The sequence below is a fragment of the Equus przewalskii genome, chromosome 15 (assembly GCF_037783145.1).
Source record: "Equus przewalskii isolate Varuska chromosome 15, EquPr2, whole genome shotgun sequence".
Taxonomy (NCBI): Eukaryota; Metazoa; Chordata; class Mammalia; order Perissodactyla; family Equidae; genus Equus; species Equus przewalskii.
Window position 1 is genome coordinate 84,180,207 of NC_091845.1, and position 26,082 is coordinate 84,206,288.

General features: G+C 36.6%; 1 protein-coding gene across 7 annotated transcripts in view; it reads left to right on the plus strand.

The window, feature by feature from the left end:
* Window positions 1-26,082, plus strand: part of RNF13 (ring finger protein 13) — a 158,437-nt gene that overhangs the window by 67,389 nt on the left and 64,966 nt on the right. For 4 of the 7 annotated variants that reach the window (XM_070576316.1, XM_070576318.1, XM_070576317.1 and 1 more), the window contains one exon: window positions 21,785-21,872. In XM_070576316.1, coding sequence (XP_070432417.1) covers window positions 21,785-21,872 — 88 coding nt within the window. Of the gene's footprint in view, window positions 1-21,784; window positions 21,883-26,082 lie in introns of all 7 variants that reach the window. The other 3 variants (XM_070576321.1, XM_070576323.1, XM_070576322.1) reach the window with 1 other exon arrangement.

The following is a 26,082-nucleotide window of genomic DNA, read 5'->3' on the forward strand; positions in this document are numbered from 1 at the left end:
CTTAAGTTTTTATTGATTAGTAAGATGTATTTGTGTAGTACATTTCTGTCAACACAGATGTTAACAATGACTTTTGCAGTATATCATCTTTTTTCAACTTGATTTATGGAATCTTTTGCAGACAAAGCGATCAGTATCTTACGTTTTCTGGCTTTGCTGTAATGATAAACTCTTTTACTGGTTTTCAGGATTATACCGTGTGTTTCTTTACTCCTTTGGATATTTTTATGGTTTCATTTGTTGCATGTACATTTTGTTTTTATTGAGGTAATAATAGTTTATAATGTTGTGAAATTTCAGTTGTACATTAGTTGTCAGTCACCATACATATGTGCCCCTTCACCCCTTGTGCCCACCTTCCAACCTCCTTCCTCTCTAGTAACCACTAATCTGTTCTCTTTATCCTTGTGTTTGTTAATCCTCCACATATGAGTGAAATTGCACGGTGTTTGTCTTTCTCTGTCTGCCTTATTTCACTTAACATAATACCCTCAAGGTCCATCCATGTTGTTGCGAATGGAATGATTTTGTCTTTTATTTTTGGCTGAATAGTATTCCATTGTATGGATATACCACATCTTTATCCAATCATCAGTCGATGGGTGCTTGGGTTGCTTCCACTTCTTGGCTATTGTGAATAATGCTGCAGTGAACATAGGAGTGCATAAGTCTCTGAATTGTTGATTTCAAGTTCTATGAATAAATACCCAGTAGTTGGATAGCTGGGTCATATGGTATTTCTATTTTTAATTTTTCGATAAATCTCCATACCGTTTTCCATTGTGGCTGCCCCAGTTTGCATTCCCACTAGCAGTGTATGAGGGCTCCCTTTTCTCCACATCCTAACATTTGTTGCTTTTTGTCTTGGTGATTATAGCCATTCTAATGGGCGTTAGGTGATATCTTAGAGAAGTTTTGATTTGCGTTTCTCTTATGATTAGTGATGTTGAACATCTTTTCATGTGCTTATTGCCTGTCGGTATATTGTCTTTGGAAAAAATGTTTGTATCCTCTGTACATTTTTTGATTGAGTGTCTTGTTTTTTTATTGTTTAATTATGAGAGTTCTTTATATATTTTGGATATTAACCCCTTGTTGGATATATGATTTGCAAATATTTTCTCCCAGTTAGTGGGTTATCTTTTCGTTTTGTTCCTGGTTTCCTTTCCTTTGCAGAAGCTCTTTAGTCTGATGAAGTCCCACTTGTTTATTCTTTCTTTTGTTTCCCTTGTCCGGTAGACATGGTGTTCGAAAAGGTCCTGCTAAGGCCAATGTCAAAGAGTGTACTGCCTATATTTTCTTCTAGGAGTTCTATGGTTTCAGGTCTTACCTTCAAGTCTTTGATCTATTTTGAGTTAATTTTTGTGAATGGCAAGAGATAATGGTCTACTTTCATTCTTTTGCATATGGCTGTCTAGTTTTCCCAGCAGCATTTATTGAAGAGACTTTACTTTTTCCATTGTATGTTCTTAGCTCCTTTGTCAAAGATTAGCTGTCCGTAGATGTGTGGTTTTATTTCTGGGCTTTCAGCTCTGTTCCATTGATCTGTGTGTCTGTTTTTGTACCAGTACCATGCTGTTTTGATTACTGTAGCTTTGTAGTATTTTAAAGTCAGAGATTGTGATGCCTCCAGCTTTGTTCTTTTTTCTCAGAATTGCTTTAGCTATTCAGGGTCTTTTATTGCCCCATATGAATTTTAGGATTCTTTGTTCTATTTCCATGAGGAATGTCATTGGGATTCTGATAGGGATTGCATTGAATCTGTAGATTGCTTTAGGTAGTGTGGACATTTTAACTATATTTATTCTTCCAGTCCAAGTGTGTGGAATATCTTTCCATTTCTTTATGTCATCATTGATTTCTTTCAATAATGTCTTGTAATTTTCTTTGTATAGGTGTTTCACCTCCTTGGTTACATTTATTCTTTTTGTTGAGATTGTAAATGGGATTATATTCTAGAGTTCTCTTTCTGTTAGTTCATTATGAGAATATAGAAATGCAAGTGATTTTTGTAAGTTGATTTTGTACCCTGCAACTTTGCTGTAGTTCTTGATTATTTCTAATAGTTTTTTGATGGAGTCTTTAGTGTTTTGTATTTATAAAATCATGTAATCTGCAAACAGTGAGAGTTTCACTTTTTCAGTGCCCATTTGGACTCCGTTTATTTCTTTTTCTTGCCCAATTGCTCTGGCCTTCAGTACTATGTTGAATAAGAGTGGTGAGAGTGGACACCGTTGTCCTGTTCCTGTTCTCAGAGGGATGGCTTTCAGTTTTTCACCACTGAGTATGATGTTAGCTGTGGGTTTGTCATATATGACCTTTATTATGTTGAGGTATTTTCCTTCTATACCCATTTTATTGAAAGTTTTTGTTGTAAACGGATGTTGGATCTTTTTAAATGCTTTCTCTGTGTCTACTGAGATGATCATGTGGTTTTTATTCCTCATTTTGTTAATGTGGTGTATCACATTGATTACTTTGCAGATGTTGAACCATCCCTGCATTCCTGGTGTAAATCCCTCTTGATCATGGTGTATGATGTTTTTAATGTATTGCTGTATTCAGTTTGCCAACATTTTCTTGAGGATTTTTGCATCTGTGTTCATCAGTGATATTGGCCTGTAATTTTCCTTCTTTGTGTTGTCCTTGTCTGGCTTTGCTATCAGGGTATGTGGGCCTCTAGAATTTGTTAGGAAGTGTCCCGTCACCCTCAACTTTCTGGAATAGTTTGAGGAGGGATAGGTATTAAATCTTCTTTGAATGTTTGGTAGAATTCTCTAGAGAAGCCATCTGGTCCTGGACTTTTATTTTTTGGGATGTTTTTGATGACTGTTTCAATCTCTTTACTTGTGGTTGGTCTATTCAGATTCTCTATTTCTTCTTGGTTCAGTTTTGGGAGGTTGTATGAGTCTAAGCATTTATCCATCTCTTCTAGAGTGTCCAATTTGTTGGCATATAGCTTTTCATGGTATTCTCTTAGAATCCTTTGTATTTCTGTGATATCAATTGTAAGTTCTCTTCTTTCATTTCTAATTTTATTTATTTGAGCCTTCTCTTTTTTTTCCTTAGTGAATCTGTCTAGGGGTTTGTCAGTTTTGTTTATCTTCTCAAAGAACCAGTTCTTTGTTTCATTGATCCTTTCTACTGTTTTTTGTTGTTGTTGTTTCAGTTTCACTTATTTCTGCTCTAATTTTTTTATTTCCCTCCTACTGCTGAGTTTGGGCTTTATTTGTTCTCTTTTTTCTAATTCTGTTAGGTGTAATTTAAGAGTACTTATTTGAGATTTTCCTTGTTTGTTAATGTTGGCCTGTATTGCTATGAATTTCCCTCTTAAACTGCTTTTGTTGCATCCCATATGAATCGGTATGGTGTATTTTCATTATCATTTGTCTCCAGATATTTTTCTTCTTTTTTTTTGGCACCTGAACTAACATCTGTTGCCAGATTTCTTTTTTTTTCCTTTTCTTTCTCCCTGAAGCCCCCCAGTACATAGTTGTATATTCTAGTTGTAGGTCCTTCTGGTTGTGCTATGTGGGATGCACTGCCTCAGCATAGCCTGATGAATGGTGCCATGTCTGCGCCTAGGATCCAAACGGGCGAAACCCTGGGCTGCTGAAGTGGAGTGCACGAACTTAATCACTTGGCCGTGGGGCCAGCCCCTCCAGATACTTTTTGATTTCTCGTTTAATTTCTTCAGTGATCCATTGGTTGTTCAGTAACATGTTGTTTCAGTCTCCACATACTTCTTACTTTCCCAGCTTTTTTCTTGTAGTTGATGTCTAGTTTCATAGCCTTATGGTCGGAGAGTGTGCTTCATATGATTTCAATCTTCTTAAATTTTTTGAGGCTTGCCTTGTTTCCCAACATATCATCTGTCCTTGAGAATGTTTGATGTGCACTTGAGAAGAATATGTATTCTGCTGTTTTTGGATGGAGTGTTGTATATATATCTATTAACTCCATCTGATCTAGTTTTTCATTTAAATCTACTGTTTCCTTGTTGATTTTCTGTCTGGGTGATCTATTTATGTAAGTGTGGTGTTAAGGTCCCCTACTATTATTGTGTTTTTGTTAATATCTCCTTTTAGTTTTCATAATAGTTGCTTTATGTACTTCGGTGCTCCTGTGTTGGGTGCATATATTTTTATGTGTGGTGTCTTCTTGGTGGAGTGTCCCTTTTATCATATATACTGCTCCTCTTTGTCTTTCATTACCAGTCTCTATGAGGGAAAAGATAATGTTTTAGATTCTGTAGTTCTAGTGCCTAATACATTGTATGGCGCTTGGTAGATGATTAATAAATATTTGCTGAATGAAGTAATTTAGAAAACTCTAAGGGCTTACAGTTACGTTTAACTGGATTAGGGAATAAACAGTATTATTGGAAGCTTCTATTGGCTTCATGTTCGTTTCACTTGATGATCTTAGCAGTATTTCTAAATCTAGATATTCTTTTATCCCACAGACATTTTTCTCTAGGTCCAAATGTTTTATGAGAATTTTAAAAATTACTGTAAACATTTTTTTCTTTTTTTCTTTTTGAGGAAGATTAACCCTGAGCTAACATCTGCTGCCAATCCTCCTCTTTTTGCTGAGGAAGACTGGCCTTGAGCTAACATCCATGCCCATCTTCCTCTACTTTATATGTAGGACGCCTGCCACAGCCTGGCTTGGCATGTGGTGACATGCCCGCACCTGGGATCCAAACCGGCGAACCCTGGGCCGCGGAAGCGGAATGTGCGAACTTAACTGCTGTGCCACCGGGCTGGACCCCATAAACATTTTTTGAATTATTTGGGTGACCTCATCTTCATCATCATAAATAAATAATAAAAAAACATTTTTTTTTGGTGAAATTTTATCGTCTTACAAAATAGTCCTCCAGTCTTTTTCTGGGTTTACCTTTCATTATCCTCTCAGGCCTCCAGGCTGACACATTACATGGTGTTCCCAGAATTGCACTTTTATTTCAGTAGTACCAGGTAAGTAGATATGACCTTGGGTATAAATTAAACTCTGCAAATTGTCTCAAAGTCGCTTAATATAGTTGTTTAATTTTTCCTACACTTTCTTATATTACTACAAATCAATTTATAGCATCTGTTATTAATCTGCTTCAGAATCATATTTACAAGATTCCACTAAAGGAACATGTTTGAGGATACTTAGTGAATAGAAACATTTTTACCCATTTGGGGTTCATCCACCCTGGTGCTACTAGTTTGTTAATTTATTCATTTGTTCCTTTCTTCCACCCTGTAAGTGATAAAGATAGCTGCATCTTTTTTTTTTTTAAAGATTTTTGGGGGCTGGCTCCATGGCCAAGTGGTTAAGTTCGCCTGCGCCACTGTGGCAGCCCAGGGTTCAGATCCTGGGCGCGGACATGGCATCGCTCGTCAGGCCACGTTGAGGCGGCATCCCACATCCCACAACTAGAAGGACCTGCAACTATGATATACAACTGTGTACAGCGGGGGTTTGGGGAGATAAAGCAGGAAAAGAAAAAAGATTTTTGTTTTCCTTTTTATTCCCAAAGCCCCTCAGTACATAGTTGCATATTTTAGTTGTGGGTCCTTCTAGTTGTGACATGTGGGATGCCGCCTCAGCTTGGCTTGATGAGTGGTGCCATGTCTGCTCCTAGTATCCGAACCAGTGAAACCCTGGGCCGCCAAAGCAGAACGCGCGAGCTTAACCACTTGGCCATGGGGCCAGCCCCCATAGCCTCCTCTAAATATTTAGGTTCCTTTATGTACAAATTTATTCAGTATTAAAACAACAAAGCAAAATTCTCCTCTTTTACCAGGAAAGTAATATATAATGAAAGGAGAAAGCTGAAAAATAGTAAATTACATGTACTGTACCCTAAACTAATGCAGCAGTGTAATGCCAGTAACTTTATTTACATATCTCTTCCTCACACATTCTTTTCTTTCAAAATCAAGATATTCAACTTACTCAAACACTGTAAATGAAGAATGTCTAGGTAAGGAGCAATGACAGCCTCTAAAGAGAGAAGGATGGCTTGCGTCATTGAGCTCCTCCCGTCAATGAGAGTGAAGACGTCGTTAGAGCCCAGGGCCTGACGTCTTCTGTGGAGTGGTTCTTCCCAGCACGGCCTGCAGTAACCCTAAAGTGCCGCGCGGGGGACGATGGTAGAATGGCGTTTAATCTTGGCAGGATTGCTGCCGCACTTCCGCATCTATTTCAACAATTCCTTATTCCCTACCATAGCATTTCCAGGAATTTTTGTCCTACAGGTAGAGTGAAAGGTTTGACACTCACGTCTGAATCCTCTACTGTTGCTGCGTTCTCATCTGCATTGCTTTCATCACCCAAGAGAGATTCTACTTCTTAATTTCTTCTTCCTTCTTCAGACGATAAAGGAATGTCATAGCCAGGTTTTGAGAACTCTCTCTGTTCTCTAAGTCCCCCTTTAATTTCTGTACTTCATCTCTTTGCCTTATATGGAAAACAGCTTTTTCTCCTGTGTTAGACATCTCGGTTGGGAGAAAGGGTAGGTTGTGCCCAGGCTGAGGGATGAGTTAACTGTTGCCTGGTGTTGGCAGTTCTGAAAGAAACGAAAATCAGTTTTCCAGAGAATTTTTCACTTGGCATTTGGAAAGATTTTGAAGCAGAGTTAGCCTACATTTTCTGCAGAGGATCCATGGAGGTCTCGTAAAGTAAAGTGAAGCTCCAGTTGTCTCCGATTGCTGAAGCTGCCCACACCTGGTGTATAGCCAGGGGCGCAGAAGAGGCCGGGCTCCAAAACCACTCAGGATCTGCGTTATGCTGTTGTCTTTTTTGTTCTGACTTCTTACCTTTTTGTATTTTGAAACACAGCATACTCAGAAAAAGTGTTTATAATGTATGTATGTACAATTTAAATAATTGTAAAATGAATATCTGAGTACTCACTGTTCAGCTTGAGAGAGACCTGTTACTTACTAAGGTTAATTTGTTAAAGTTGTTAATTACTTTAACCAGACTTCATTAAAGACTTTATCAGGTAAATTGTGTATATTTTAGATTTTATTCCATCTGCAAATCATATTAAACTAGTATTAATGTCTGATCTTCATGAGGGAGCTTCCTATTGGGAATATTTTTACAGTAATTTCATATGTTTTGATAAAGTGATGTTAAGTGTATGATAAAGTGACGACTTGTTAAATCTGCTCATTTTCAGTGTTGTGTTTGAAGACGCTTGTGATGGGAAAGATTCTTTGCTAAGGACGGAGCAAACCCCGTCAGTACTGTGCATTTCTTGTTTCTTTACTGAAGTAGATTCCTTCTTTTGCTCCATAATATTATTTTCTTTCCCTCTCACTTGATTCTAGCCTAAAAAACCCATGGGTGTATCTTTTCTCACACCAGCTTCTTGGGAGGAGAGCTTATGTTTTATGCGGTTCTGGGTACTGAGCTTTTAGTACAGAGCCTAGAACTTGAAAATGGATAGGCAGTAAAGGGAGGAATATACACAGAGACCTGCCACTGGGTGGCGGTGAGCATCAAAATTTGCATTCTAAGTGCTCCAAGGGTTATTTTTCAGTGTGAGTCCCTCTCATTACTTGGAAATTCCTCGAAGGCTGATAGCAAGTTCAGAGAGTTATACTTTTGTTGTGCAAAAAGTTCTTCCAGCAAACTTTTTTCTCAGTGGTAGGTGGGTTGAAGTGGAGCTTCTGCTGTATTAGTATGAGAAATAATTAAGATTTGGTTGGAATATGAATCCTGTCAGTATCTAAAAAGTATGAACTTAGATTAGATTCTTCCTTTTAATATGTGCTGTAATATACATAGGTAACTAGAGATTATTTTATGGATACCTTTGTTAAACTTAAATTGCAATTCTGAAAATTAAAGATTTAAGCTGTTTTAGCTAATGTATTTTACTTTAACTGGTATACTTCATTACAAAGTAAAGGTTTTTTTTTTTAATCTTTATTTCAAACTAATAGCAAGCATCAGAAATAGCTGCACATAAAGGTTCTTTTGGGTTTTCTTAATGTCACTGAGAAAGATTATTTTTAGTTTTAATCTTCAGTACGAATTATATATCAGATAGAGTATTAAAACATCATTGGAAATAGCCACCCTCAAAGTCATAAGCTCATGACTCTGATTTTGTCACAGTATGTTACAGAATATTGTTGTTGCAGTGAGTGGAAAAGCACACATCTCTTTTCTGATTGCAGACAGCCCACAGAACATTTTGAAATTTCAAAATTTTTTGACTGCAACCCACAGTAAGAAATTTATTTTTACTCTTGTCCCAGTATGTATACAACACTCAGCCTCTAATAAAGTTTCCTGAAACAGTACTGACCTATGCTATGTATAATACTCTGATATGTGGTCTTTCTTTTTATTTAAAAACAGAGAAGTTCACCAAGGTCCTACCCACAATTTTCACTAGCCTCACTATTTAAAATTTTTTTTCCCATGTACCAAAGATTGGCTTTAAAATGCTGCCACTGGAACATAACATAAAATCTTTAGTTGATTTTTAAAGTTCCAAGGATTCTGGCATTTGTTTTCTGCTGTACTTGAAACAAATAAGTATGGCTTTGTATATAAACACAGATTTTACCAGACCTACCAAAAATATTTTCTAATGAAACAATTAAATTCAACTTATCTCTGAGCCTAAGTAAACGTGTACAGTTGTAATAATGCCATTTGTCAAAAGATCAGTGCTCTTAGAACATAACCTAAGATAAGAGAAGGAGACGTGCCTTAGTGCTACTGTGATAAATGCCACAAAGCTCCAGCACTGAAACCGTATACTTTGCCTGAGAGCTTTTCTTGGAACTTTTATATACTTAATTTTTTTAAAGAATAGAATTTTCATCAGGTTTACTTCTTTGTTTCTCTATTATAGAAAACATTACAAGAGTGAAGTGAGGCTGGTATCACTGCTGGTTGTCTGCCAGTCTGCCAGTAGTAAGCACAGAGAGAGAGGAAGTGACATTCGATGCTTACCGTAAGGAGGAAAACCAGCTAGAGGGGGAAGCTTGTTCATGATGATCCCCAGGTCACTGGAAAAGGTCAATCACATTTGCTGCCTTTTTGTGGAAGGCTGGAAAGATGCAAAATATTTTGGAAACTTTTTATCCACAATGAAGTAAAATTTTTGGCATGTTTTTTAGAGGAAACTAAGCAACAGATAGAAGGAAATTTCATTTTTGTGGCGTGTATCTTGCTGAGTAGAGCTGGGTAGACAGTTACCTTAGCTGTGATTTAGTTTGATTAAACAGGTATTTATGTGAGAGAGATTCTTCTAGGCTTGAGATATGTGCAAGTAAACAAAATAGATCCTTTCCTTAAGGAATATAAAGTCTGGCATTCAGGATGCTCTAAATGTAATTTTATCATCTCTGTTTTTCAAGGTGATAACAGACTTACTTTTCTGATAATTAACGTTTTTACCAAGGAGGCATGCAAAAATGATCTTTCATTAATTTTTTAAGGAAATACTTTAACATATAAATTACCACAAATTTAGTTTTCTACTATTGTGATTTTCATTTATCTTTCAGTGCAGCAAGATTTTCTTTTTATTATCTTTTTGAGACCATGGTGAAAGTAGTCCACATTTTTCATTTTATTAATGAACCATTACAGTTGAAAATTATTCTATTTAAAGTTAATTATGTGAGATTGGGTTGCTTTATATAATAACAAAGATGAAAACGTAGGTATCCTGCTGAAGTTACCATTGTTAGTAATTCCCAAGTGTTTTGTCTTAAACTATTTTAAAATAGCCCCATATTTTATGTCTTATTATTCTCTCTTTCCCACAGCAGCATTCTCCTACATGTCCACAAAACACAGTTACCACAATTAGGAAAATTAATATCAATAAATACTATAATAATACAGAGTATTAGTATATATATATATATATAGAGTATATATTTTTAGGTAGTATATTTTATCTAATAATATACAATACATGTTAAAATTTCCTAATTGTCCTCAAAATATCCTTTACAGTTTTATTTTTAACCATTTCAGGATTCAATCACAGGTTACACATTGAGTTAGTTTTCATGTCTCCTTTAATCTACAACTGTTCTTGATCCTTTTTTCTGCCAGCTTTCTATATCTGTGTTTTAGTTTAGGCAATTTTTATTGCTTTATCTTTAGATTCACTGGTCTTTTCTTCTACGGTATCTAATCTTTTGTTAAGCCCATCCAGTGAACTTTTCATTTCAGATGCAGTGTATTTCTTCTCTAGAAATTTCACTTGAAGTCTTTTAAAATATATATGTATGTGTGTATCTTTCTGTTTTTCTCAGTGTTGTGTTCATATTTTCTTTAAAATCCTTAAACATAATTTATAGTTGAATGTAATTTATATTATATATGATTGTAAATAAATTTAATTACAATAAGTTATCTATGATAGCTGTTATGAAGACCTTATCTGCTAATTCCATATCCATGTGATTTCTGGGTCTGTTTCTGTTGACTGATTTTACTCCTGGTTATAAGTCACATTTTCATGCTTCTTTGCATGTCTGGTAATTTTTGATTGGATGCTGGATATTGTGTTATGTTTGTTGAGTGTCTAGGTTTTATTGTCTTTCTGTAAAGAGCATTTAATTTTATGTTGACTGGCATTTAAGTTACTTGCAGTTGGGCTTGCTCCTTTTGAGTTTTGTTTTTAAAGTTCAACGTGGTCAAGAGTAGCCTTTACTCTAGAACTACTATTTTAGCTCTACTAAGTTGTGATCCTTTTAGGGTATCCTCTGAATGCCTTGGGTGTTCAAGGTGGTTGTCCCTCTCTGGCTGGTTAGAATTTGAAATTCTCCTGACCCTGTTTGAGCTCTGGGAATTGTTCCTCTTAAGCTCCTCAATAGTTGGTTTTGTTTCCCAATGGGCTTGTCTGTCTAGCTTCATAGAGTCTCAGTGTATGCATACACATCTTCATATTCAGCCAAAGACCCAATTGGACCCTGTGCAGATTCCTGAAGTACTTTCCCTTCTCTATGGTACTCTAACCTGGAAATTCAAATTTGAGTCACCTTGGCTTCCTTAAACTCAGGTCTCTGTGTCCACAACTTGGTGAGACTACTGTGTTCTGTATTAGTTTGCATTGCTCTGCTAGGCCATGGTCCACAACACTTCTCCAGGCAGAAAGCCAGGACATTTGTAGACATCACCTTGTTTTCCATTGCTCAGGGAGCACAGTCCTGTGCTGACTGTTGTCCAGTGTTTGAAAGCAGCTGTTTCATAAATTTTGTTCGGTTTTCTAGTTATTTGTAAAAGGAAGGGAAATCCATATCAGTTACTCCATCATGGTGAGATGCACAAGTTTCTCCATCTTGTATTGGTCTTTTGTGATGTTGATATTTTGGAAGAATCCAGGCCAGTTGTTTTGCAGAATGCCCCTCACTTTTTGGATTTGTCTGATTGTTTCCTCATGATTAGATTCAAGTTAAACATTTTTGACAGGAATTCTACATATGAAATATTGTGTCCTTCTTAATTTTAATTCTATTCCATTGATCTATATCTCTGTTCTTACATAGTGCCACACTGCCTTGATTACTCTAGCTTTGCAGGAGGTTTTGAAATTGGGAATTTTGAGTCCTCCAACTTTGTTCTTTTTCAATATTGTCTTGACTATTCTGTGTCTCTTGAATTTCCATATGAATTTTAGGACCAGCTTGTCCATTTCTGCCAAAAAAAATTTAAAAAGCCATAAGAATTTTGATAGGGCTTGAGTTGAAGTTGTAGGTCAATTTGGGAATATTGCCATTTTAACAATATTGTCTTCCAACCTGTAATCATGAAATGTCTTTCCATTTGTTTAGATCTTCTTTACTTTCTTTCAGCATTTTTATAGTTCTTCAGTGTACAGGTCATGTACTTCTTTTGTTAAATTTATTCCTAGATATTTTATTCTTTTTGCTTCTGCTATGTATGAGATTTTCCCCTTAATTTTTTTATTGCAATAACATTGGTTTATAACATTATATAAATTTTGAGCGTACATCATTATATTTTGACTTCTGTTTAGATTACATCATGTTCACCACCCAAAGACTAATTATAATCCATCACCATACGCGTGTGCTTACCCACGTCTTCTGCCTTCTTCCCTCCACGCTTGCCCTCTGGTAACCACCAATCCAATCTCTGTCTCTGTGTGTTTGTTTGTTGTTTTTATCTTCTATTTGTGAATGAGATCATAGGGTATTTGACTTTCTCCGTCTGACTTATTTTGCTTAGCATAATACCCTGAAGGTCCATCCATGTTGTCACAAATGGCAAGATTTCATCCTTTTTTATGGCCAGGTAGTATTCCATTGTGTATATATATACCACATCTTCTTTATCTGTTCATCCCTTGATGGACACCTAGGTTGCTTCCAAGTCTTTGCTATTGTGAATAATGCTGCAGTGAACATAGGGGTGCATGTATCTTTACGCATTCATGTTTTCATTGATTTTGTCAAATGCGTGGTGTTAGCTGCATTCCATAGTTTTTTTTTTTTGGGTTGAGGAAGATTTGCCCTGAGCTGACATCTGTTGCCAATCTTCCTCTTTTTTTTTCTTGAGAAAGATTAGCTCTGAGCTAACATCTGTGTCAGTCTTCCTTTATTTTGTATGTTGGTCACTGCCACAGCATGACTGATGAGTGGTGTAGGTCCATGCCTGGGATCTGAACCCATGAACCTGGGTCTCTGAACTGAAGTATGCCGAACCTAACCATTATGCCACTGGGCCAGCCCCACATTCCATATATATATATTTTTTTTTTTGAGGAAGATTAGCCCTGAGCTAACATCTGCTGCCAATCCTCCTCTTTTTGCTGAGGAAGACTGGCCCTGAGCTAACATCCGTGCCCATCTTCCTCTACTTTCTATGTGGGATGCCTACCACAGCATGGCTTGCCAAGCAGTGCTATGTCCACACCCGGGATCTGAACCGGCGAGCCCTGGGCTGCTGAAGCGGGACGTGTGAACTTAACTGCTGCACCACTGGGCCAGACCCTCCACGTTCCATATTTTTGATATATTTTGTTTTCATTCATCTCAAATATTTATAATTTTCCTTGTGATTGCTTTTTTTGACCCATTGGCTGGCTATTCAGGATTTGTTTTTAAATTTTGACAGATGTCTGAATTTCCAAAATTTCCTTCTAGTATTGATTTCCAGTTTGATTCCATTGTGGTTGGAGAACATACTTGATATGATTTCAGTACTTTTAAACTTATTGAGGGTGGTTTTATGGCCTAACATGTGGTCTCTGCTGGAGAATGTGCACTTGAGAAGAATGTTGATTGTTGAGTGGAATGTTCTATAGATATCTGTTAGGTCTAGTTGGTTTATAGTGTTGTTCAAATCTTTTATTTCCTTGTTGATCTTCTGTCTAGTTCTCATCATTAGAGAGAGTGAGGCATTGAAGTCTCCAGCTGTTGTTGAATTGTGTAGTTCTCTCTTCAGTTCTCTCAATTTTTGGTTCATGTGTTTTGGAACTCTGTAATTAGGTGCAAATATGCACTATAAGTACCTCTATCTTCCTGATGGAAAACATTATAAAATGTCTTTCTTTGTCTTGGTAACAATTATTATCTTAAAGTCTAGTTTTGTACTGTTTGCATGGTGTATCTTTTTCTTTTTCTTTTCAACCTGCTTGTGTCTTTGATTTGTAGTAAGAGAGTCTCTTATAGCTAACACATAGATGGATCGTGTTTTTTAATCCGTTCTGCCAATGTCTGGCTTTTGATTGGGACGTTCAATCTGTTTATATTTAATGTAATTACTTATAAGGTAGGATTTACATCTGCCACTTTGTAATTTGTTTTCTATTTATCATATGTCTTTTTTAGTCCTCTTTCCTCAATTCCTGCTGCCTTTTGTGTTAAATAGGTATTATTTAGCAGACCTGTTTAATTTCCTTGTTGTTTTTTCTACTATATATTTTTAATTTATTTTCATAGTGGTTGCCCTGGGTATTGCAATTAACATCTTAAAACAGTGTAGTTCAGATTAATACTAACTCAATTTAAATAGTACCTAAAATCTTTGCTCCAGTATACCTTAATTTCTACCTCCTCTATTGTAGTATCATACTATTATTTTCATACAAATTGCATCTTTATATGTTATAAACCCACCACACATAATTATTTTTTATGCAGCAGTCTTTTAAAACAAATAGGAAAAGAAGAAAGTTAGAAATAAAAATATCTTTATACTGCTTTCATAATACCTATGTAGTTATATTTACTGCTGCTGTTTATTTTGTGTAGATTCAAGTTAGTCATCATTCATTTCAGCCTGAAGGGCTCTTTTTAATATTTCTTATAAGGCTACTGACAGATTATTTCAGTTTTTGTTTATCTGGAAGTGTCTTAATTTCACCGTCATTTTTGAAGGAGAGTTTAGCTGGATGTAGAATTCTAAACTCAATTATTTCTTCTTGTAACTTCTTTTTTTTTTGGTGAGGAAGATTCACTCTGAGCTAACATCTGTTGTCCTTCTTCCTCTCTCTCTCTCTCTCTCTCCTTTTTTTTTTTTTTGCTTGAGGAAGATGAGCTCTGAGCTAATGACTGTTCCACTTTTCTCTATTTTGTATGTGGGTTGCCACCACAGCGTGGCTTGACAGGTGGGGTAGGTCTGGGCTTGGGATCTGAACCTGCACCGCCAAACTGGAGCGCACTAGACTTAACCACTATGCTACGGGGCGGGCCTCTCTCGTAGCCTTTTTATAGATTCATCTAAGTAGGTGATTGTGTCAACTTGCAAATTAAGAGCATCTTACTTCTTCCTTTGTAATCTGTTCACTCTTTCTTTTTCTCTTTCCCTCTCTTTCTCTTCCCTCTCTTTCTCTTCCTTACCCGCAAGCCCCCTGCTTTCTGCCTTATGTTACCGGACAAGACCTTCAGTGCAATGCTGAATAGAAGTGGTGAGAGTGAACATCATCTTGTTCCTGTTAGTCAGGAGAAAGCATTCAGTGTTTTACCAGAAAATACGATGTTAGCTGTTGATTTTTTGTAAATAACACTATTACTAGGAAATACTTTAAATTATCAGTTCAAAATGTGAACCTAAGTTCATTCCTTGGGAGGAAAGTAGGTTGAGAACAAAAAGCAAATAAAGATGCTTTCAAGTCACCGAAGGTGTCATGTAATTAAATGGGAGTTTAGGAAAATTTAGTCATTGTCTTCCTAGTGGTTAAGCACTCAAAATACACTTCAAGTTAGATGTGTTTTTTATTGTTATACTTAATCCAGGATAGTTGAATTTCCCTAATATTTGTTACATTCTTTCTACTTCTATTCTTATTTCTTTGTTTTAGTAAATAAAATTATAGTGTCACTGAAATTGTCCTCTAAATCACATATATTTTTATTCTGCATGAATTACTCACAATCTGACATATTTCAGTATATTCTCTTTCAGCTTCCCAATGAAAATAAATGATCTTTTAACAACTTTTAATAAAAATGTTGAAATAATGAACTAAACTTAAGGTCATATTACCATTAAAATTAGAAGAGAATGTATTTAAAATGGCTGGTATTCTGAATCCAGCATCTTTTGCCCATCACCTGAAGACGGATGTTCTCAGATACACCAGGCACCGGCAGGAGATGCCTGCATGTTTTCACGGGACATCGCCTACCTGTCTGTCTGAAGTAATCCTGGTTTTGAGCTTGCCTTTTCACTCTTGTTCAAGCATTACAAATTATTCTCCACGTGAGGGAAAAACAACACTATAATTCAGATAAGGACTTTAGAACTTGAAATGTATTTTACATAAAAATGCTCTTGTTCCAGGTGTGTCTCATTTTACATGAGCATCCAGACTTCTGTCTGATATAACTGAGTTCCTTTCAAGGTTCTTTTCCATCAAGGAAAGTTACCTCTGTTGCATTTTTACCATTCTTGCAGGTGTATAGCCTAGAAATATGCACAGATCTGCTTATTTGTTCGTGTCTCCTCCCAGGGGAGAAACCAAGTACACTTAATTCAGTTCATGTACAGATGTTAAAGGGGGTTGAAGAGTATAGGAAATGTAAAAATGTGAATGGCTAATGTTTATTGGAAGTTTAATTATGTTTTATAACAACCAGGTGGCTAGATTTATTCCAAATATTTGTTGAATGAATAAATGAACTAATTTGCTGAAAATCTCTAAATTTTTATCTCAAGTCCTGATCTGTTGTATTCTACTTACCTAGAAAATCTATGTCTAGAAACCTTGCTACCTCTCAGAGCCATTCCCTTCTTCTTTATGAAAACAAGCTCTGTTTCTCAGCTCTCCCATTTTGGGGTAAATGCATTCTCCAAATTTCCTAGGTTCAAAAATTGGTTTTGAAGAATGAAAAAGATAGTGTTCTTTCACATCGTTGCCATCATCTTGCCTTGTCGTAACAGCTTCTAAATTTTCAGTGTCTCCTCTCCGTATCAATCTAAGCATTACCAGATTGCTCTAAAACATTGCTTCAGTCATGTCAACCCTTCAAGTGCCTGCGGTGAACCCTTGACAGAGGAGACCCCAGGTCTGCTCTCTGAATGGCCTTCAAGGTACTGCACAATCTGTCCCTTTTTGTCCCGTCTCGCCTCTCTTCTGACCCTTCAACAGCAATGACAAAGCACTTATTTGATATGTGCCAGGCGATATCTAAGCACTATTTTAAGTGCTTTACCTATATTAGATCATTTAATCCTCAAGATAACTCTTTAAGTTGGGTATATTATCAGGCCATTTTACAGAAGTTAAGTTACTTGCCCAAGTTTATACAGCTTGTGTATGACAGAGTCAGAATTTGAATCCAGGTTATCTTGTTCCAAGAGTCTATACTTTTAACTCCTCTGCTGTTCTTCCTTTGAGTAATGCTCTTCTTTACTTAGTGAGGTCACTCTTGCTGTTTTTTGTTTTGTTCTTAATATGCCTTGCTTTTTTGTCTTGTTATTTCTCTCTTCCTTTCATATGAGAAATTTTCCCAAACTCTTTCCACTGTTAACCCACATTTCCTTTTTATTTAGGTGTAATTCAGGTCCCATAAAATCTGCCATACCTATTTCAGCCCACAGGTTTTTCCCCTCTAAATTTCTGTAAACTCTACCACAATGTTTTAGCACTTTTCTTGTTGGCTTATACTCTGTTTAGTGTATAGGTTTTATTTTGACCACAAGATTTAAGATTAATGTTGTCTGAGTCTTGATGCTTTCTTGGTTCAGTTCCTTTCCATAGACATTTGTAAAATGTTAAATAAGGTTAGTAATCCTGGTTCTCATCCTGATTCATTGGGAAACCCCATGCTTCTCTATCTCATCAGATAAATTTGTGTTCAAATCTCAGTTCTGCCTAAGTGTGATCTTAGGGCAATTTTGTTTATCCACCTTTTCTTATTTCTAATTTCTAAAATATAGGAAAGCATATCTACATTGTGGAGTTGTGTTAGGTATTAAGGATAAGATATGTAAAGCATCAGCTCGGAGAGGTCATACAGCCTGTGGTCTGGACCCTTGTTATATATATTCTATCAACAGTTTCCCCATCTCCTCATGCCTACACGTCCCTTAAAAGATCTCTGCTCATGATCATCCTTACAGCACAATCAGTTCTTTCTTCTTACAAGGCCTGTTTTATTAGTGTCAGCATTACCTACCAATTTGTCCAGTCTGGAAATAAGATAAACTATTGTGTCATTTCCATGGTTCCTTTTAGAACCTGTCTTGTTGAAGGCTCTTCTGTTAGCAATCTGCTATCTTCTGACTTACTAGCTGTTTATAATAACAACCCAGCAGTCCCATGTTTCTTTAAAACTCTTGGTTAGGTGCCACCTGGTCCTCATAATTCAGTTGCAGTTAATTTGTTGATTAGATGTAAAATGTTTAGTGCATTTGCCACAATTTGAACTCATAGCTCAGATCAGTCTCCATAAAGAGGCAGATTGGCAATATAATTCAGAAGGCTTTTTCATACAGTTTTTAGTTTTGATGTCTGTTTTGGAGTTTAGGTTTGTTCACTGTGCATGCTTTTCCTTCATGAATCTTTGAGTTCTCTGCTGCCATCTGACTCCTTGTGTTTGAGGTTGCGTTTTATGAATGTGAAACCTTGCACATGCTTACTAAATGATTTAGGTTGTATTTCTGCCTTATGTGTTCCTAAAAATACCAGCTGCTGCCTAGTTAAAAATGTAATTTAATTTGACTGACACATGAGTTTTATAAACACAATATATTTTCCTTGTTTGTGTTCATAAGCCCGTTGGTCCATATGTTATAGTGTTTCTTGATTTAATCTCATTGCTTTATTTTAGAAATCAATAAAAACAACAACAAAAACCTTGGCCAAGCCTTCTTACTTGTTAAGTTTTTTAAAACGTGTTTCTATTTTTTGGAATTCACACTTGTGCTCACAGAATTCCTTCCTATTTTAGTGGTTTTCTAAGTCTTCTATTTTAGGAATTTTATCATTTTGTTAGCAGAGAGCAGCTTTTGATATTGATACAACTTTGTATTGTATTTATGGAAACAGTTGCATTTTGGATGTGTGAAAGAATCATTTCTCCTCAGTTGCTCGGTGTTGGTGTAGGAATCTCATGGCTAGATGTAGTTACACACATAGCAGATTGTTGTAAATCTATTCATTTATATTGGTGGTTCTTAACAATTTAGGGGTCAGAAAGCCTCTTGTAAAATTGGTAATTGCTTTGTCCCCTTCTTACCAGAAAAGTTCACTCGTAGATAACTGCAGGAGACTTAAGGACTCCATAAGGGCTTGTTTTGAAAATGGAATTGGTACATGTATGCATAAGCATAATGTAAGCACTATATAAGATCTTTAAGAAAAATGTGAAAATACTGATAGAAATACTCTAGCAGGAAGCAGTGAGGTGGGTGTTTGGGGACAGCATGTGGAACGGGGCCGGCTTCGTGGAGATAATGGAATTTGAAGGCCTGATAGGCATTGAGAAGACAAAACCTGGTCCAGGCAGAGATGTTAGCATGAGCAAAATAGGGAGGCAGGAAAGCAGCTGATCTGTGGGGATGTCCCTGAGTACTGAGGTCTCCTTGAGGACAGTGATTGTTTCTGATTACTTTTGAGTCTGCTCAGTGCACAACACACAGTACCTCACTCATTATGTAAACTCAGTAAATACTTATTGAACTGAACTGCGTTTTTTACTCTTTATCATGGTTCCTGAGACCAACCTTCTCTGTGCCCTAACATGTTGTATCTTTGCTCACAAATATATATTTTGCAGGGAAACAAGTTAAATCATATAATTTCAATGGCGCATGTACATTAGTTGGCTTAAAAAAGAAAGGTGAAACTTGTTTTATATTAGCAGAGAACAGCTTTTGATAGAGAATTTATATTTCTTAAATTGTATCTCTGGAAACAGTCGTTTTTTGGATGTGAAAGAAACATTTCTCCTCGGTTACTTGGTTAGCCTTTTGGGAGCAGTTAAAATGATCATTAAAGCATCAAATAAACTAATAACAACCCCAAGCAAGTATACTTTTGTTTAAATAAATGCTAAGTGAAGTCTGTACTGCTATGGTAATAAAATGAATAAATGATAGATTAATATATAAGTAATAAATAAGAAATAGGGCTTAGAAACTATAATATCCTTCTTGAAAGGTTTTTTTCTCCCCTTGGAAAGTGGTAATATCTATGGGGAAGAGACTATGGGAGCTGGCATTTTCTCAATTTTAGTTGGATAACAAAATCCACCTAAAAATAAAACATGCACACGTAGACACAAAATAGTAAACTTATTTCTTGACCTTTCCTTGCATGACTGCAAAAGATTCCCAGTAAGAGTTTTGTTGGCCGGTTGATTTTCTTGCCATTATTCCTAACATTAGAGCATTAGGTCCTATTTCAGTGAACTATTTATGCTATTTTAATCAGTTTTAAAATAAGTTTTTGCCTAATTTTCTCTCTCATGTTTATAACGTTATAACATGAATTATTAATTTAAGCACATATTTTATACATCTGTTCACTCAAGTAATATTTGATGAGTGCCTATTCTGTGTCAGGCTATTCCATAGATGCTATAGAAACTGGAAAGACGAACAAAATATTAATTCCTTGAGGCACTCTTATCTCCTACAAATTCAGTTTTTTTCAGTGATAGGATAAAATTATTCTAACTAATCTACATTATCATCTCTTTTGGAAACCCAGCTTGCATTGTGGGGTGGTTTTAGAGAAGTGAAGGGTACTGTAGAAGAGAATTTTACTCTGTGCGAAGCAGACTGGCCTGACCGGGGTTGAATATGTGAACCTCATTTCTCTTACCTGGCCTTCAAATCAGAGTCTGTCGAATACCCGAGCCTTCCTTTCCCTTTTGGGACCTCGACTCTTTGGGCTTTCCTTTATCCTTTGGAACTTGACTCAGATTTTATTTTTATTAAATTACAGTAGAGTTTTGAATCATTATAATGCTGATAACTAAAACAGAAATAATGTCAGACCTTCTAAAAATTCTTTTGAGATTAATTTTCCTGTTTTTTAGAAGTATAAGTATAAAGAAACACTTTGAGAGACTTATCACTGTGTGATGGTCATAAGGTGATGTATTTCAAGAGTTTCTTACCATATTAAGTATTCAAAACTATATATATATATATATATATATATAAACTATATATTACATAGTTTTGAAAGTATTCTAAAGTATTTCAAGTATTCAAAACAATATTATAGATATATTTTCTTACCCTTTTCATTTTGGTTTAACCAATATATAATATGTAATAATGATCTGATCCTTCATTTGTAGCTTATTTCTGGGTTTATTTTTATTTAAAACAGGTTGGGTTTTTTGTTTTTTGTTTTTTTTGCTGAGGTAGATTCACCCTGAGCTAACGTCTGTTGCCAGTCTTCCTCTATTTTATAAGTGGGTTGCCACTGTAGTGTGGCCACTGATGAGTGGTGTAGATCCATGGCCCGGGAACCTAACCTGGGCTGCCAAAGCGGAGTGTGCTGAATTTAACCACTAGGCCACTGGGCCGGCCCCCCCAGATTGGCATTTTTAGAGTGAGGTGTGTTAACATGTTTGGGTACTTTTCAGATCTTTCATGTAAGAAAATTCTGCCACACGTTTAGCCATATTCGTATGGTGCGAAGGTTACTATTTTGGAGACTAGCTTTAGCAAAGATTAAATAGCTAGATGGAACCAAAGTAAGAAACTCAGGCTGGAAGTATTTTTAATTCTTTCAAAGCTTCAGAAAGGAATTTTAAAGAACATGTTTGATGATGAAGCTAATAATAAGAATAGCTTTTATTTGACTCATTTCTTTGTGTTAGGCATGCTATTAAGTATTAAAAAATATTTTTTACATATGAGAAAAATACTGTGTCATTCTCATTTTAAAGTTGGAGAAACTGAGGATTAAGGAAGAGAAATAATTTGCCCGAGTTTATCCCACTAATAAGTAGTGGAGGTAGATTGATGACTCTTGAGCCCGATCACAGCAAGTCTCTACGTCTTTAGAACCAGACAGGTTTAATGCTTTTGGGCCTTTTAATATTTTAGGTTGGTTCCCTATCCTTTATTTGCTTCTTGTTTCACTTAATGCCATGAATGAAATCGAGAAGATATCTAAAGAAGTCCTTGATAATCACTTGTAAAACATCCATTATGTTTCAAGAACACACTTGAGATCTATTCTTATATATACACATAATCTGGTCCTTAGATATATGGTGTAGACTTGATTTATGTTTGTTAAAGTTGAGGGACTTTGTGACAAAGCACTTTCTTCCTCAAATCTTGACTGTTTTCTGACTTGCAGGTTTTAAACGCGCAGAGAGCAGGGTACAAAGCAGCCATAGTGCACAATGTGGATTCTGACGACCTCATTAGCATGGGATCCAACGACAGTAAGTACAGGTATCACTTTTCTTCTCTCCTGTTTGACAGACCTTTTGAAACTAAAACTTAACAGGATTTCTCTTCTCTCATTTTCTAAAAAGCAAAATTTCTTCTCTATCAGAAAGATAATTCCCAATTCTTAACCCTCTCTGGACAATTTTATTCACAGTAGGAGTTGCATTGACTTGTTCTTTTTGGAACAGTGAGGTTTTTGTTTGTTTGTTTCACCTACGTGTCCCCTTTTAGAAGATGTGTTAATATTTTAGTAAAAACCAAAGGGAAACCAAAGCTTTAAATAGAGATAAACATGCTGAGTAAAGGATGCCATTGAAGAATTTTTGTGATTTATTTAGAGATTCACGACAGTAAATTTTAGGATATGCGGATATACTAAGTAGCCACTATATTCTTGTGAAATTTCAAAGCTGCATTCTTGTGCTTTTTTACTCCTTTTGGTTATTAGCCCCTTAACATACATTGGCATGCCTGTTGTTTTTCATTCAAAATGGGAATATCTTTCCTTACTCTCTGCTAAATATTAGCTTATAGGGAAAATGAACCAATTTTAATGAAATAACTGGCTTTAATCAGACAGTGATTTTTAATCCGTATGCGTTCACTTAATTTAGTGAGAATGCTAAAAAGTGTCTTTTGTTACGTTAATGAAGGGACTTTTAGATCCCAAGTAAGGATGGGGGGCCACTTGCCAGGAGAATCAATCATGTGATTAGAGAGTTAGAATTTTCAGTCCTATACCCCTGACCTCCCGGGTGGGGGAAGGACTGGAAGTTTAATCAGTCACCACTGGTGGCCAAGGGTTTAATCAGTCCTTCTTTTGTAATGAAGCCTCTATAAAAACCCAAAAGGAAGGAGTTCAGAGAGCTTCCTGGTTGGTGGACACGTGGAGGTGCTGGTAGAATTGCACCCTGCAGCGAGTGTGGAAGCTCTGCACCCTTTCCACATCCCTTGCCCTCCTGTACATCTCTTCCATCTGGCTGTTCCTGAGTTACATCCTTTCATGATAACCAGTGATCTTGTAAGTAAAATGTTTGTCTGAGTTCTGGAGCCACTCTAGCAAATTAATTGAACTCAAAAGGGAGGAGGGTTGTTGGAACCCCCAATCTATAGCCTGTTGGTCAGAAGCACAGGTGACAACCTGGAGTTGCATCTGGTGTCTGAAGTGTGAGGCGGCAGTCTTGTGAGACTAAACCCTTAACCTGTGGAATCTGATGCCGTCTCTGGGTAGATAGTGTCAGAACTGAGGGGAATTGAGTTGTTTGATGGTATGGGGGAGATTCTGCACACACACATTAAAAGTTGGGTCCAGAACTTAAAATACAGTGCCAGCATCCATGATTAAGTATTTTATTTTTGTGCCTTTTTTTTTGAGTACATACGTAACCATAATACATCTTGCTACTAGGTTCCATTGACTCATATATGCAAGAAAGAACTTGGAAGAAAGAGCAGACATCAAGCTATGGGCTGATATACTACATTAGGATGTATTTAGGACTTTAAATAACTACATTCTCAATAGGAAATAGTTTGGATTCCTTGACCAAAAAAATCTTTTTATTGCGTAATACAGTGTTTTTTGTTGTTGTTGAGTAGAACTCTTTTCCTTCTTGTCATATAATCTGAGGAAAAATTACCATGTATAAAAATTACAACTTAGTAAAAGTTCCTTAGTTAATTTCTTTATATTTTAAATGATTTTAATCTTCTAGCTGATTAAATCATCATACTTGTAGAATGCATAAAGTATTCCTTAAGAGGTTCTAGCATTTCACAGAAAGTTTGACAACTGCTGCTTGGGAATTAGAGGAATTGATGAAGGGATTTTACTTACCAAATAAACTAGTACTGTTGGTATTTCAAAGTTGACATTTTTCTTCTCCTTTAACTATGTCCCTTAAAAAAAATATCATCCCACGTGATACCTTCCAGGTCAGTGACTTTTGTGACCTATATTCATTATTGGCAAAATGGAAAGCATAGACAGTCTAGAAACAGACAGGCCTGAGTTCATATCCAAACTCCCACTTGTATTAGCTGGTTAACTTTGAGCAAGGTACTTACCCTTTGCATTTTGTTGAAGGCCTGAGCCCAGAGTTTAGCAACCCTCAAGACCTGCTCGAGGGTTTTGGGTTGAACAAATTGATTAGTATTTGTAAACTGTTTACGCTTGTGACATGTTCCCACTAAAAATTTTGCAAGCTGGAAGTGTACGTTCCCTTTAGCACCTGTTTTGTCTTTATAAAACCTTTGTAAAACCATAAAACCTTTTTGTGATACTCATGTCAGTTCCTAAGGAAAATGTGCTAAATAGTCAAAGTAGCACGTAACCGTATAATCCTGCTGTTGCCATGGAAATGTTCCAACTGAGTTATCATATGTCGAAGAGTGCTCAGAATTTTAGTTCTTGACTGTGTTGCTTGTATTACTGCCTGTGATATTTTGCTCTGTCTTTGCGTGTGTGTGTGTGTGAACATTTCATATATCCAAAGACACAGGTTGTAAAGATCTTTACCATTTTCATCTTTGCCGTTACTTGGTACAGAAAAAGAAAGCGTGGATTGATTAAAAGAGGCTTATATCTCCCCCTTTTTAGCTTAGTCCACAGCCACAAGAAGTGCTGCACACGTGCTCCTAAGAGCAGAGGTTCTGAAATCTGGGAGCAAGCGGAAGTTTTAAAAGGCCCTTGCTGCCGACATTTTACACGAGCAATGTGTGCGTCTTTATTTCAGCTAGGACATGGGAGGTGTTAAGTCAGTGAGCCGATAATGTGTCATCTTCGGGAGGCAGCAGAATGTGATGGGGAAAACACAACTTCAGACCCAGGAAGTGTGGGTTTATTCCAGGCTGGTTAGTATACGAACCTAACCTGTGCCCTTGGGAAAGTTACCTAACTTTCTGAGCCTTTATTTTCATCTGTAAAAGTGTGAATAACTTCAGTTTTTACTGGACCTGACGTGGTTGTGAAGAACATGAGAGCAGATGCGTGAGAAAACCCATGCCACGGCGGAGTGGGAAGAGCCTAGATTAGGAATCAGAGCCTTAAGTTTGAGTCTAAGCTGTGCAAGTTCCTACCTGTATAACCAGGGCAAGTTATCCATATAACTAGGTTTGCTTCTTCTTTTTTCCTTCAACAAATATTTTTTGACAGCCTCCTGTGCATCAAGCACTGTTTGAGGCACCATGCCTAGAGCAGGGAATGACTGAGTTTAAGGCTCTGCTCTCCTGCCTTTCATTGAGGTAGCAGAAGGCAGTAGTTGAGAGTGTGGTTTCTGGATACTGCCTGCCAGGGTTTGAATCCCAGTTCTACCACTTACCAGCTGTGTAACCTTGGGTATGGTACCCACCATCTCTGTGCCTCACTTTTCTGATCTGCAAAATGGGGATGATAATAGTAGTACTCATTGGGTTGTTGTGAGGATTGAATGAATTAAGACATATACAGCAGCTAGAAGACTGCTGGTTCTTAGTAATCATTTAATGGTTATTTAGATATTATTGTTATTGCTGCTGGTATTATTATTGCATTCTAGAGTGGGAGAGGAAATGAACCCATAATCAAAGAGGTATGCAAATGTCAAGTAGTGATAAGTGCTATGAAGAGAAACATGTTCAGCTAAAGGGGTAACAGGGATGAGAGGAGGGTGGCTATTTTAGATGGGGCGGTCAGAGAGGGCTCCGTGAGATTTCGACATTTGGCTTCGGTGTAAAGTGAGAGGCTGAGCCACGTAGGTTTCTGGAGGAGGAGTGTTCCAAGGAAAGGGAACGGCAAGTGCCAAAGCTGGAAGATAAAGCATACTGGGTGTTTCTCTAGTGACATTAAGAGGGTTGTTTTTATTTCTCTTTCTGAGAAATGAGTAATTTTTACAAAGTTCTTTTTTGTTGGCCTTTGAGTTTGGTTTTGTAATATAGGTATGAGAGTCAAATTTTTTAAGATACCAATTAAAACACAAAGCTTTACCACGAACTCCAGGCTTAGGAGGAAGTAGAAATTTACCCAGCTTTCCTCTCCTAAGCCCTTTCTCAACTCCTGTCAGCTCTTCACTCTGCACAGCCGTAGATGTGTGGTGTTATTTTTCAGACTGTTGTAAAGTGGTCTTTTCTTACATTCTTTGGCTTACACTTCTCCTGGGAATGGGTATGTAAAAAAAAGCTTTTTCACTTAGGAATTAAGTTATGTGTACAAAGAAAACTTAAAAT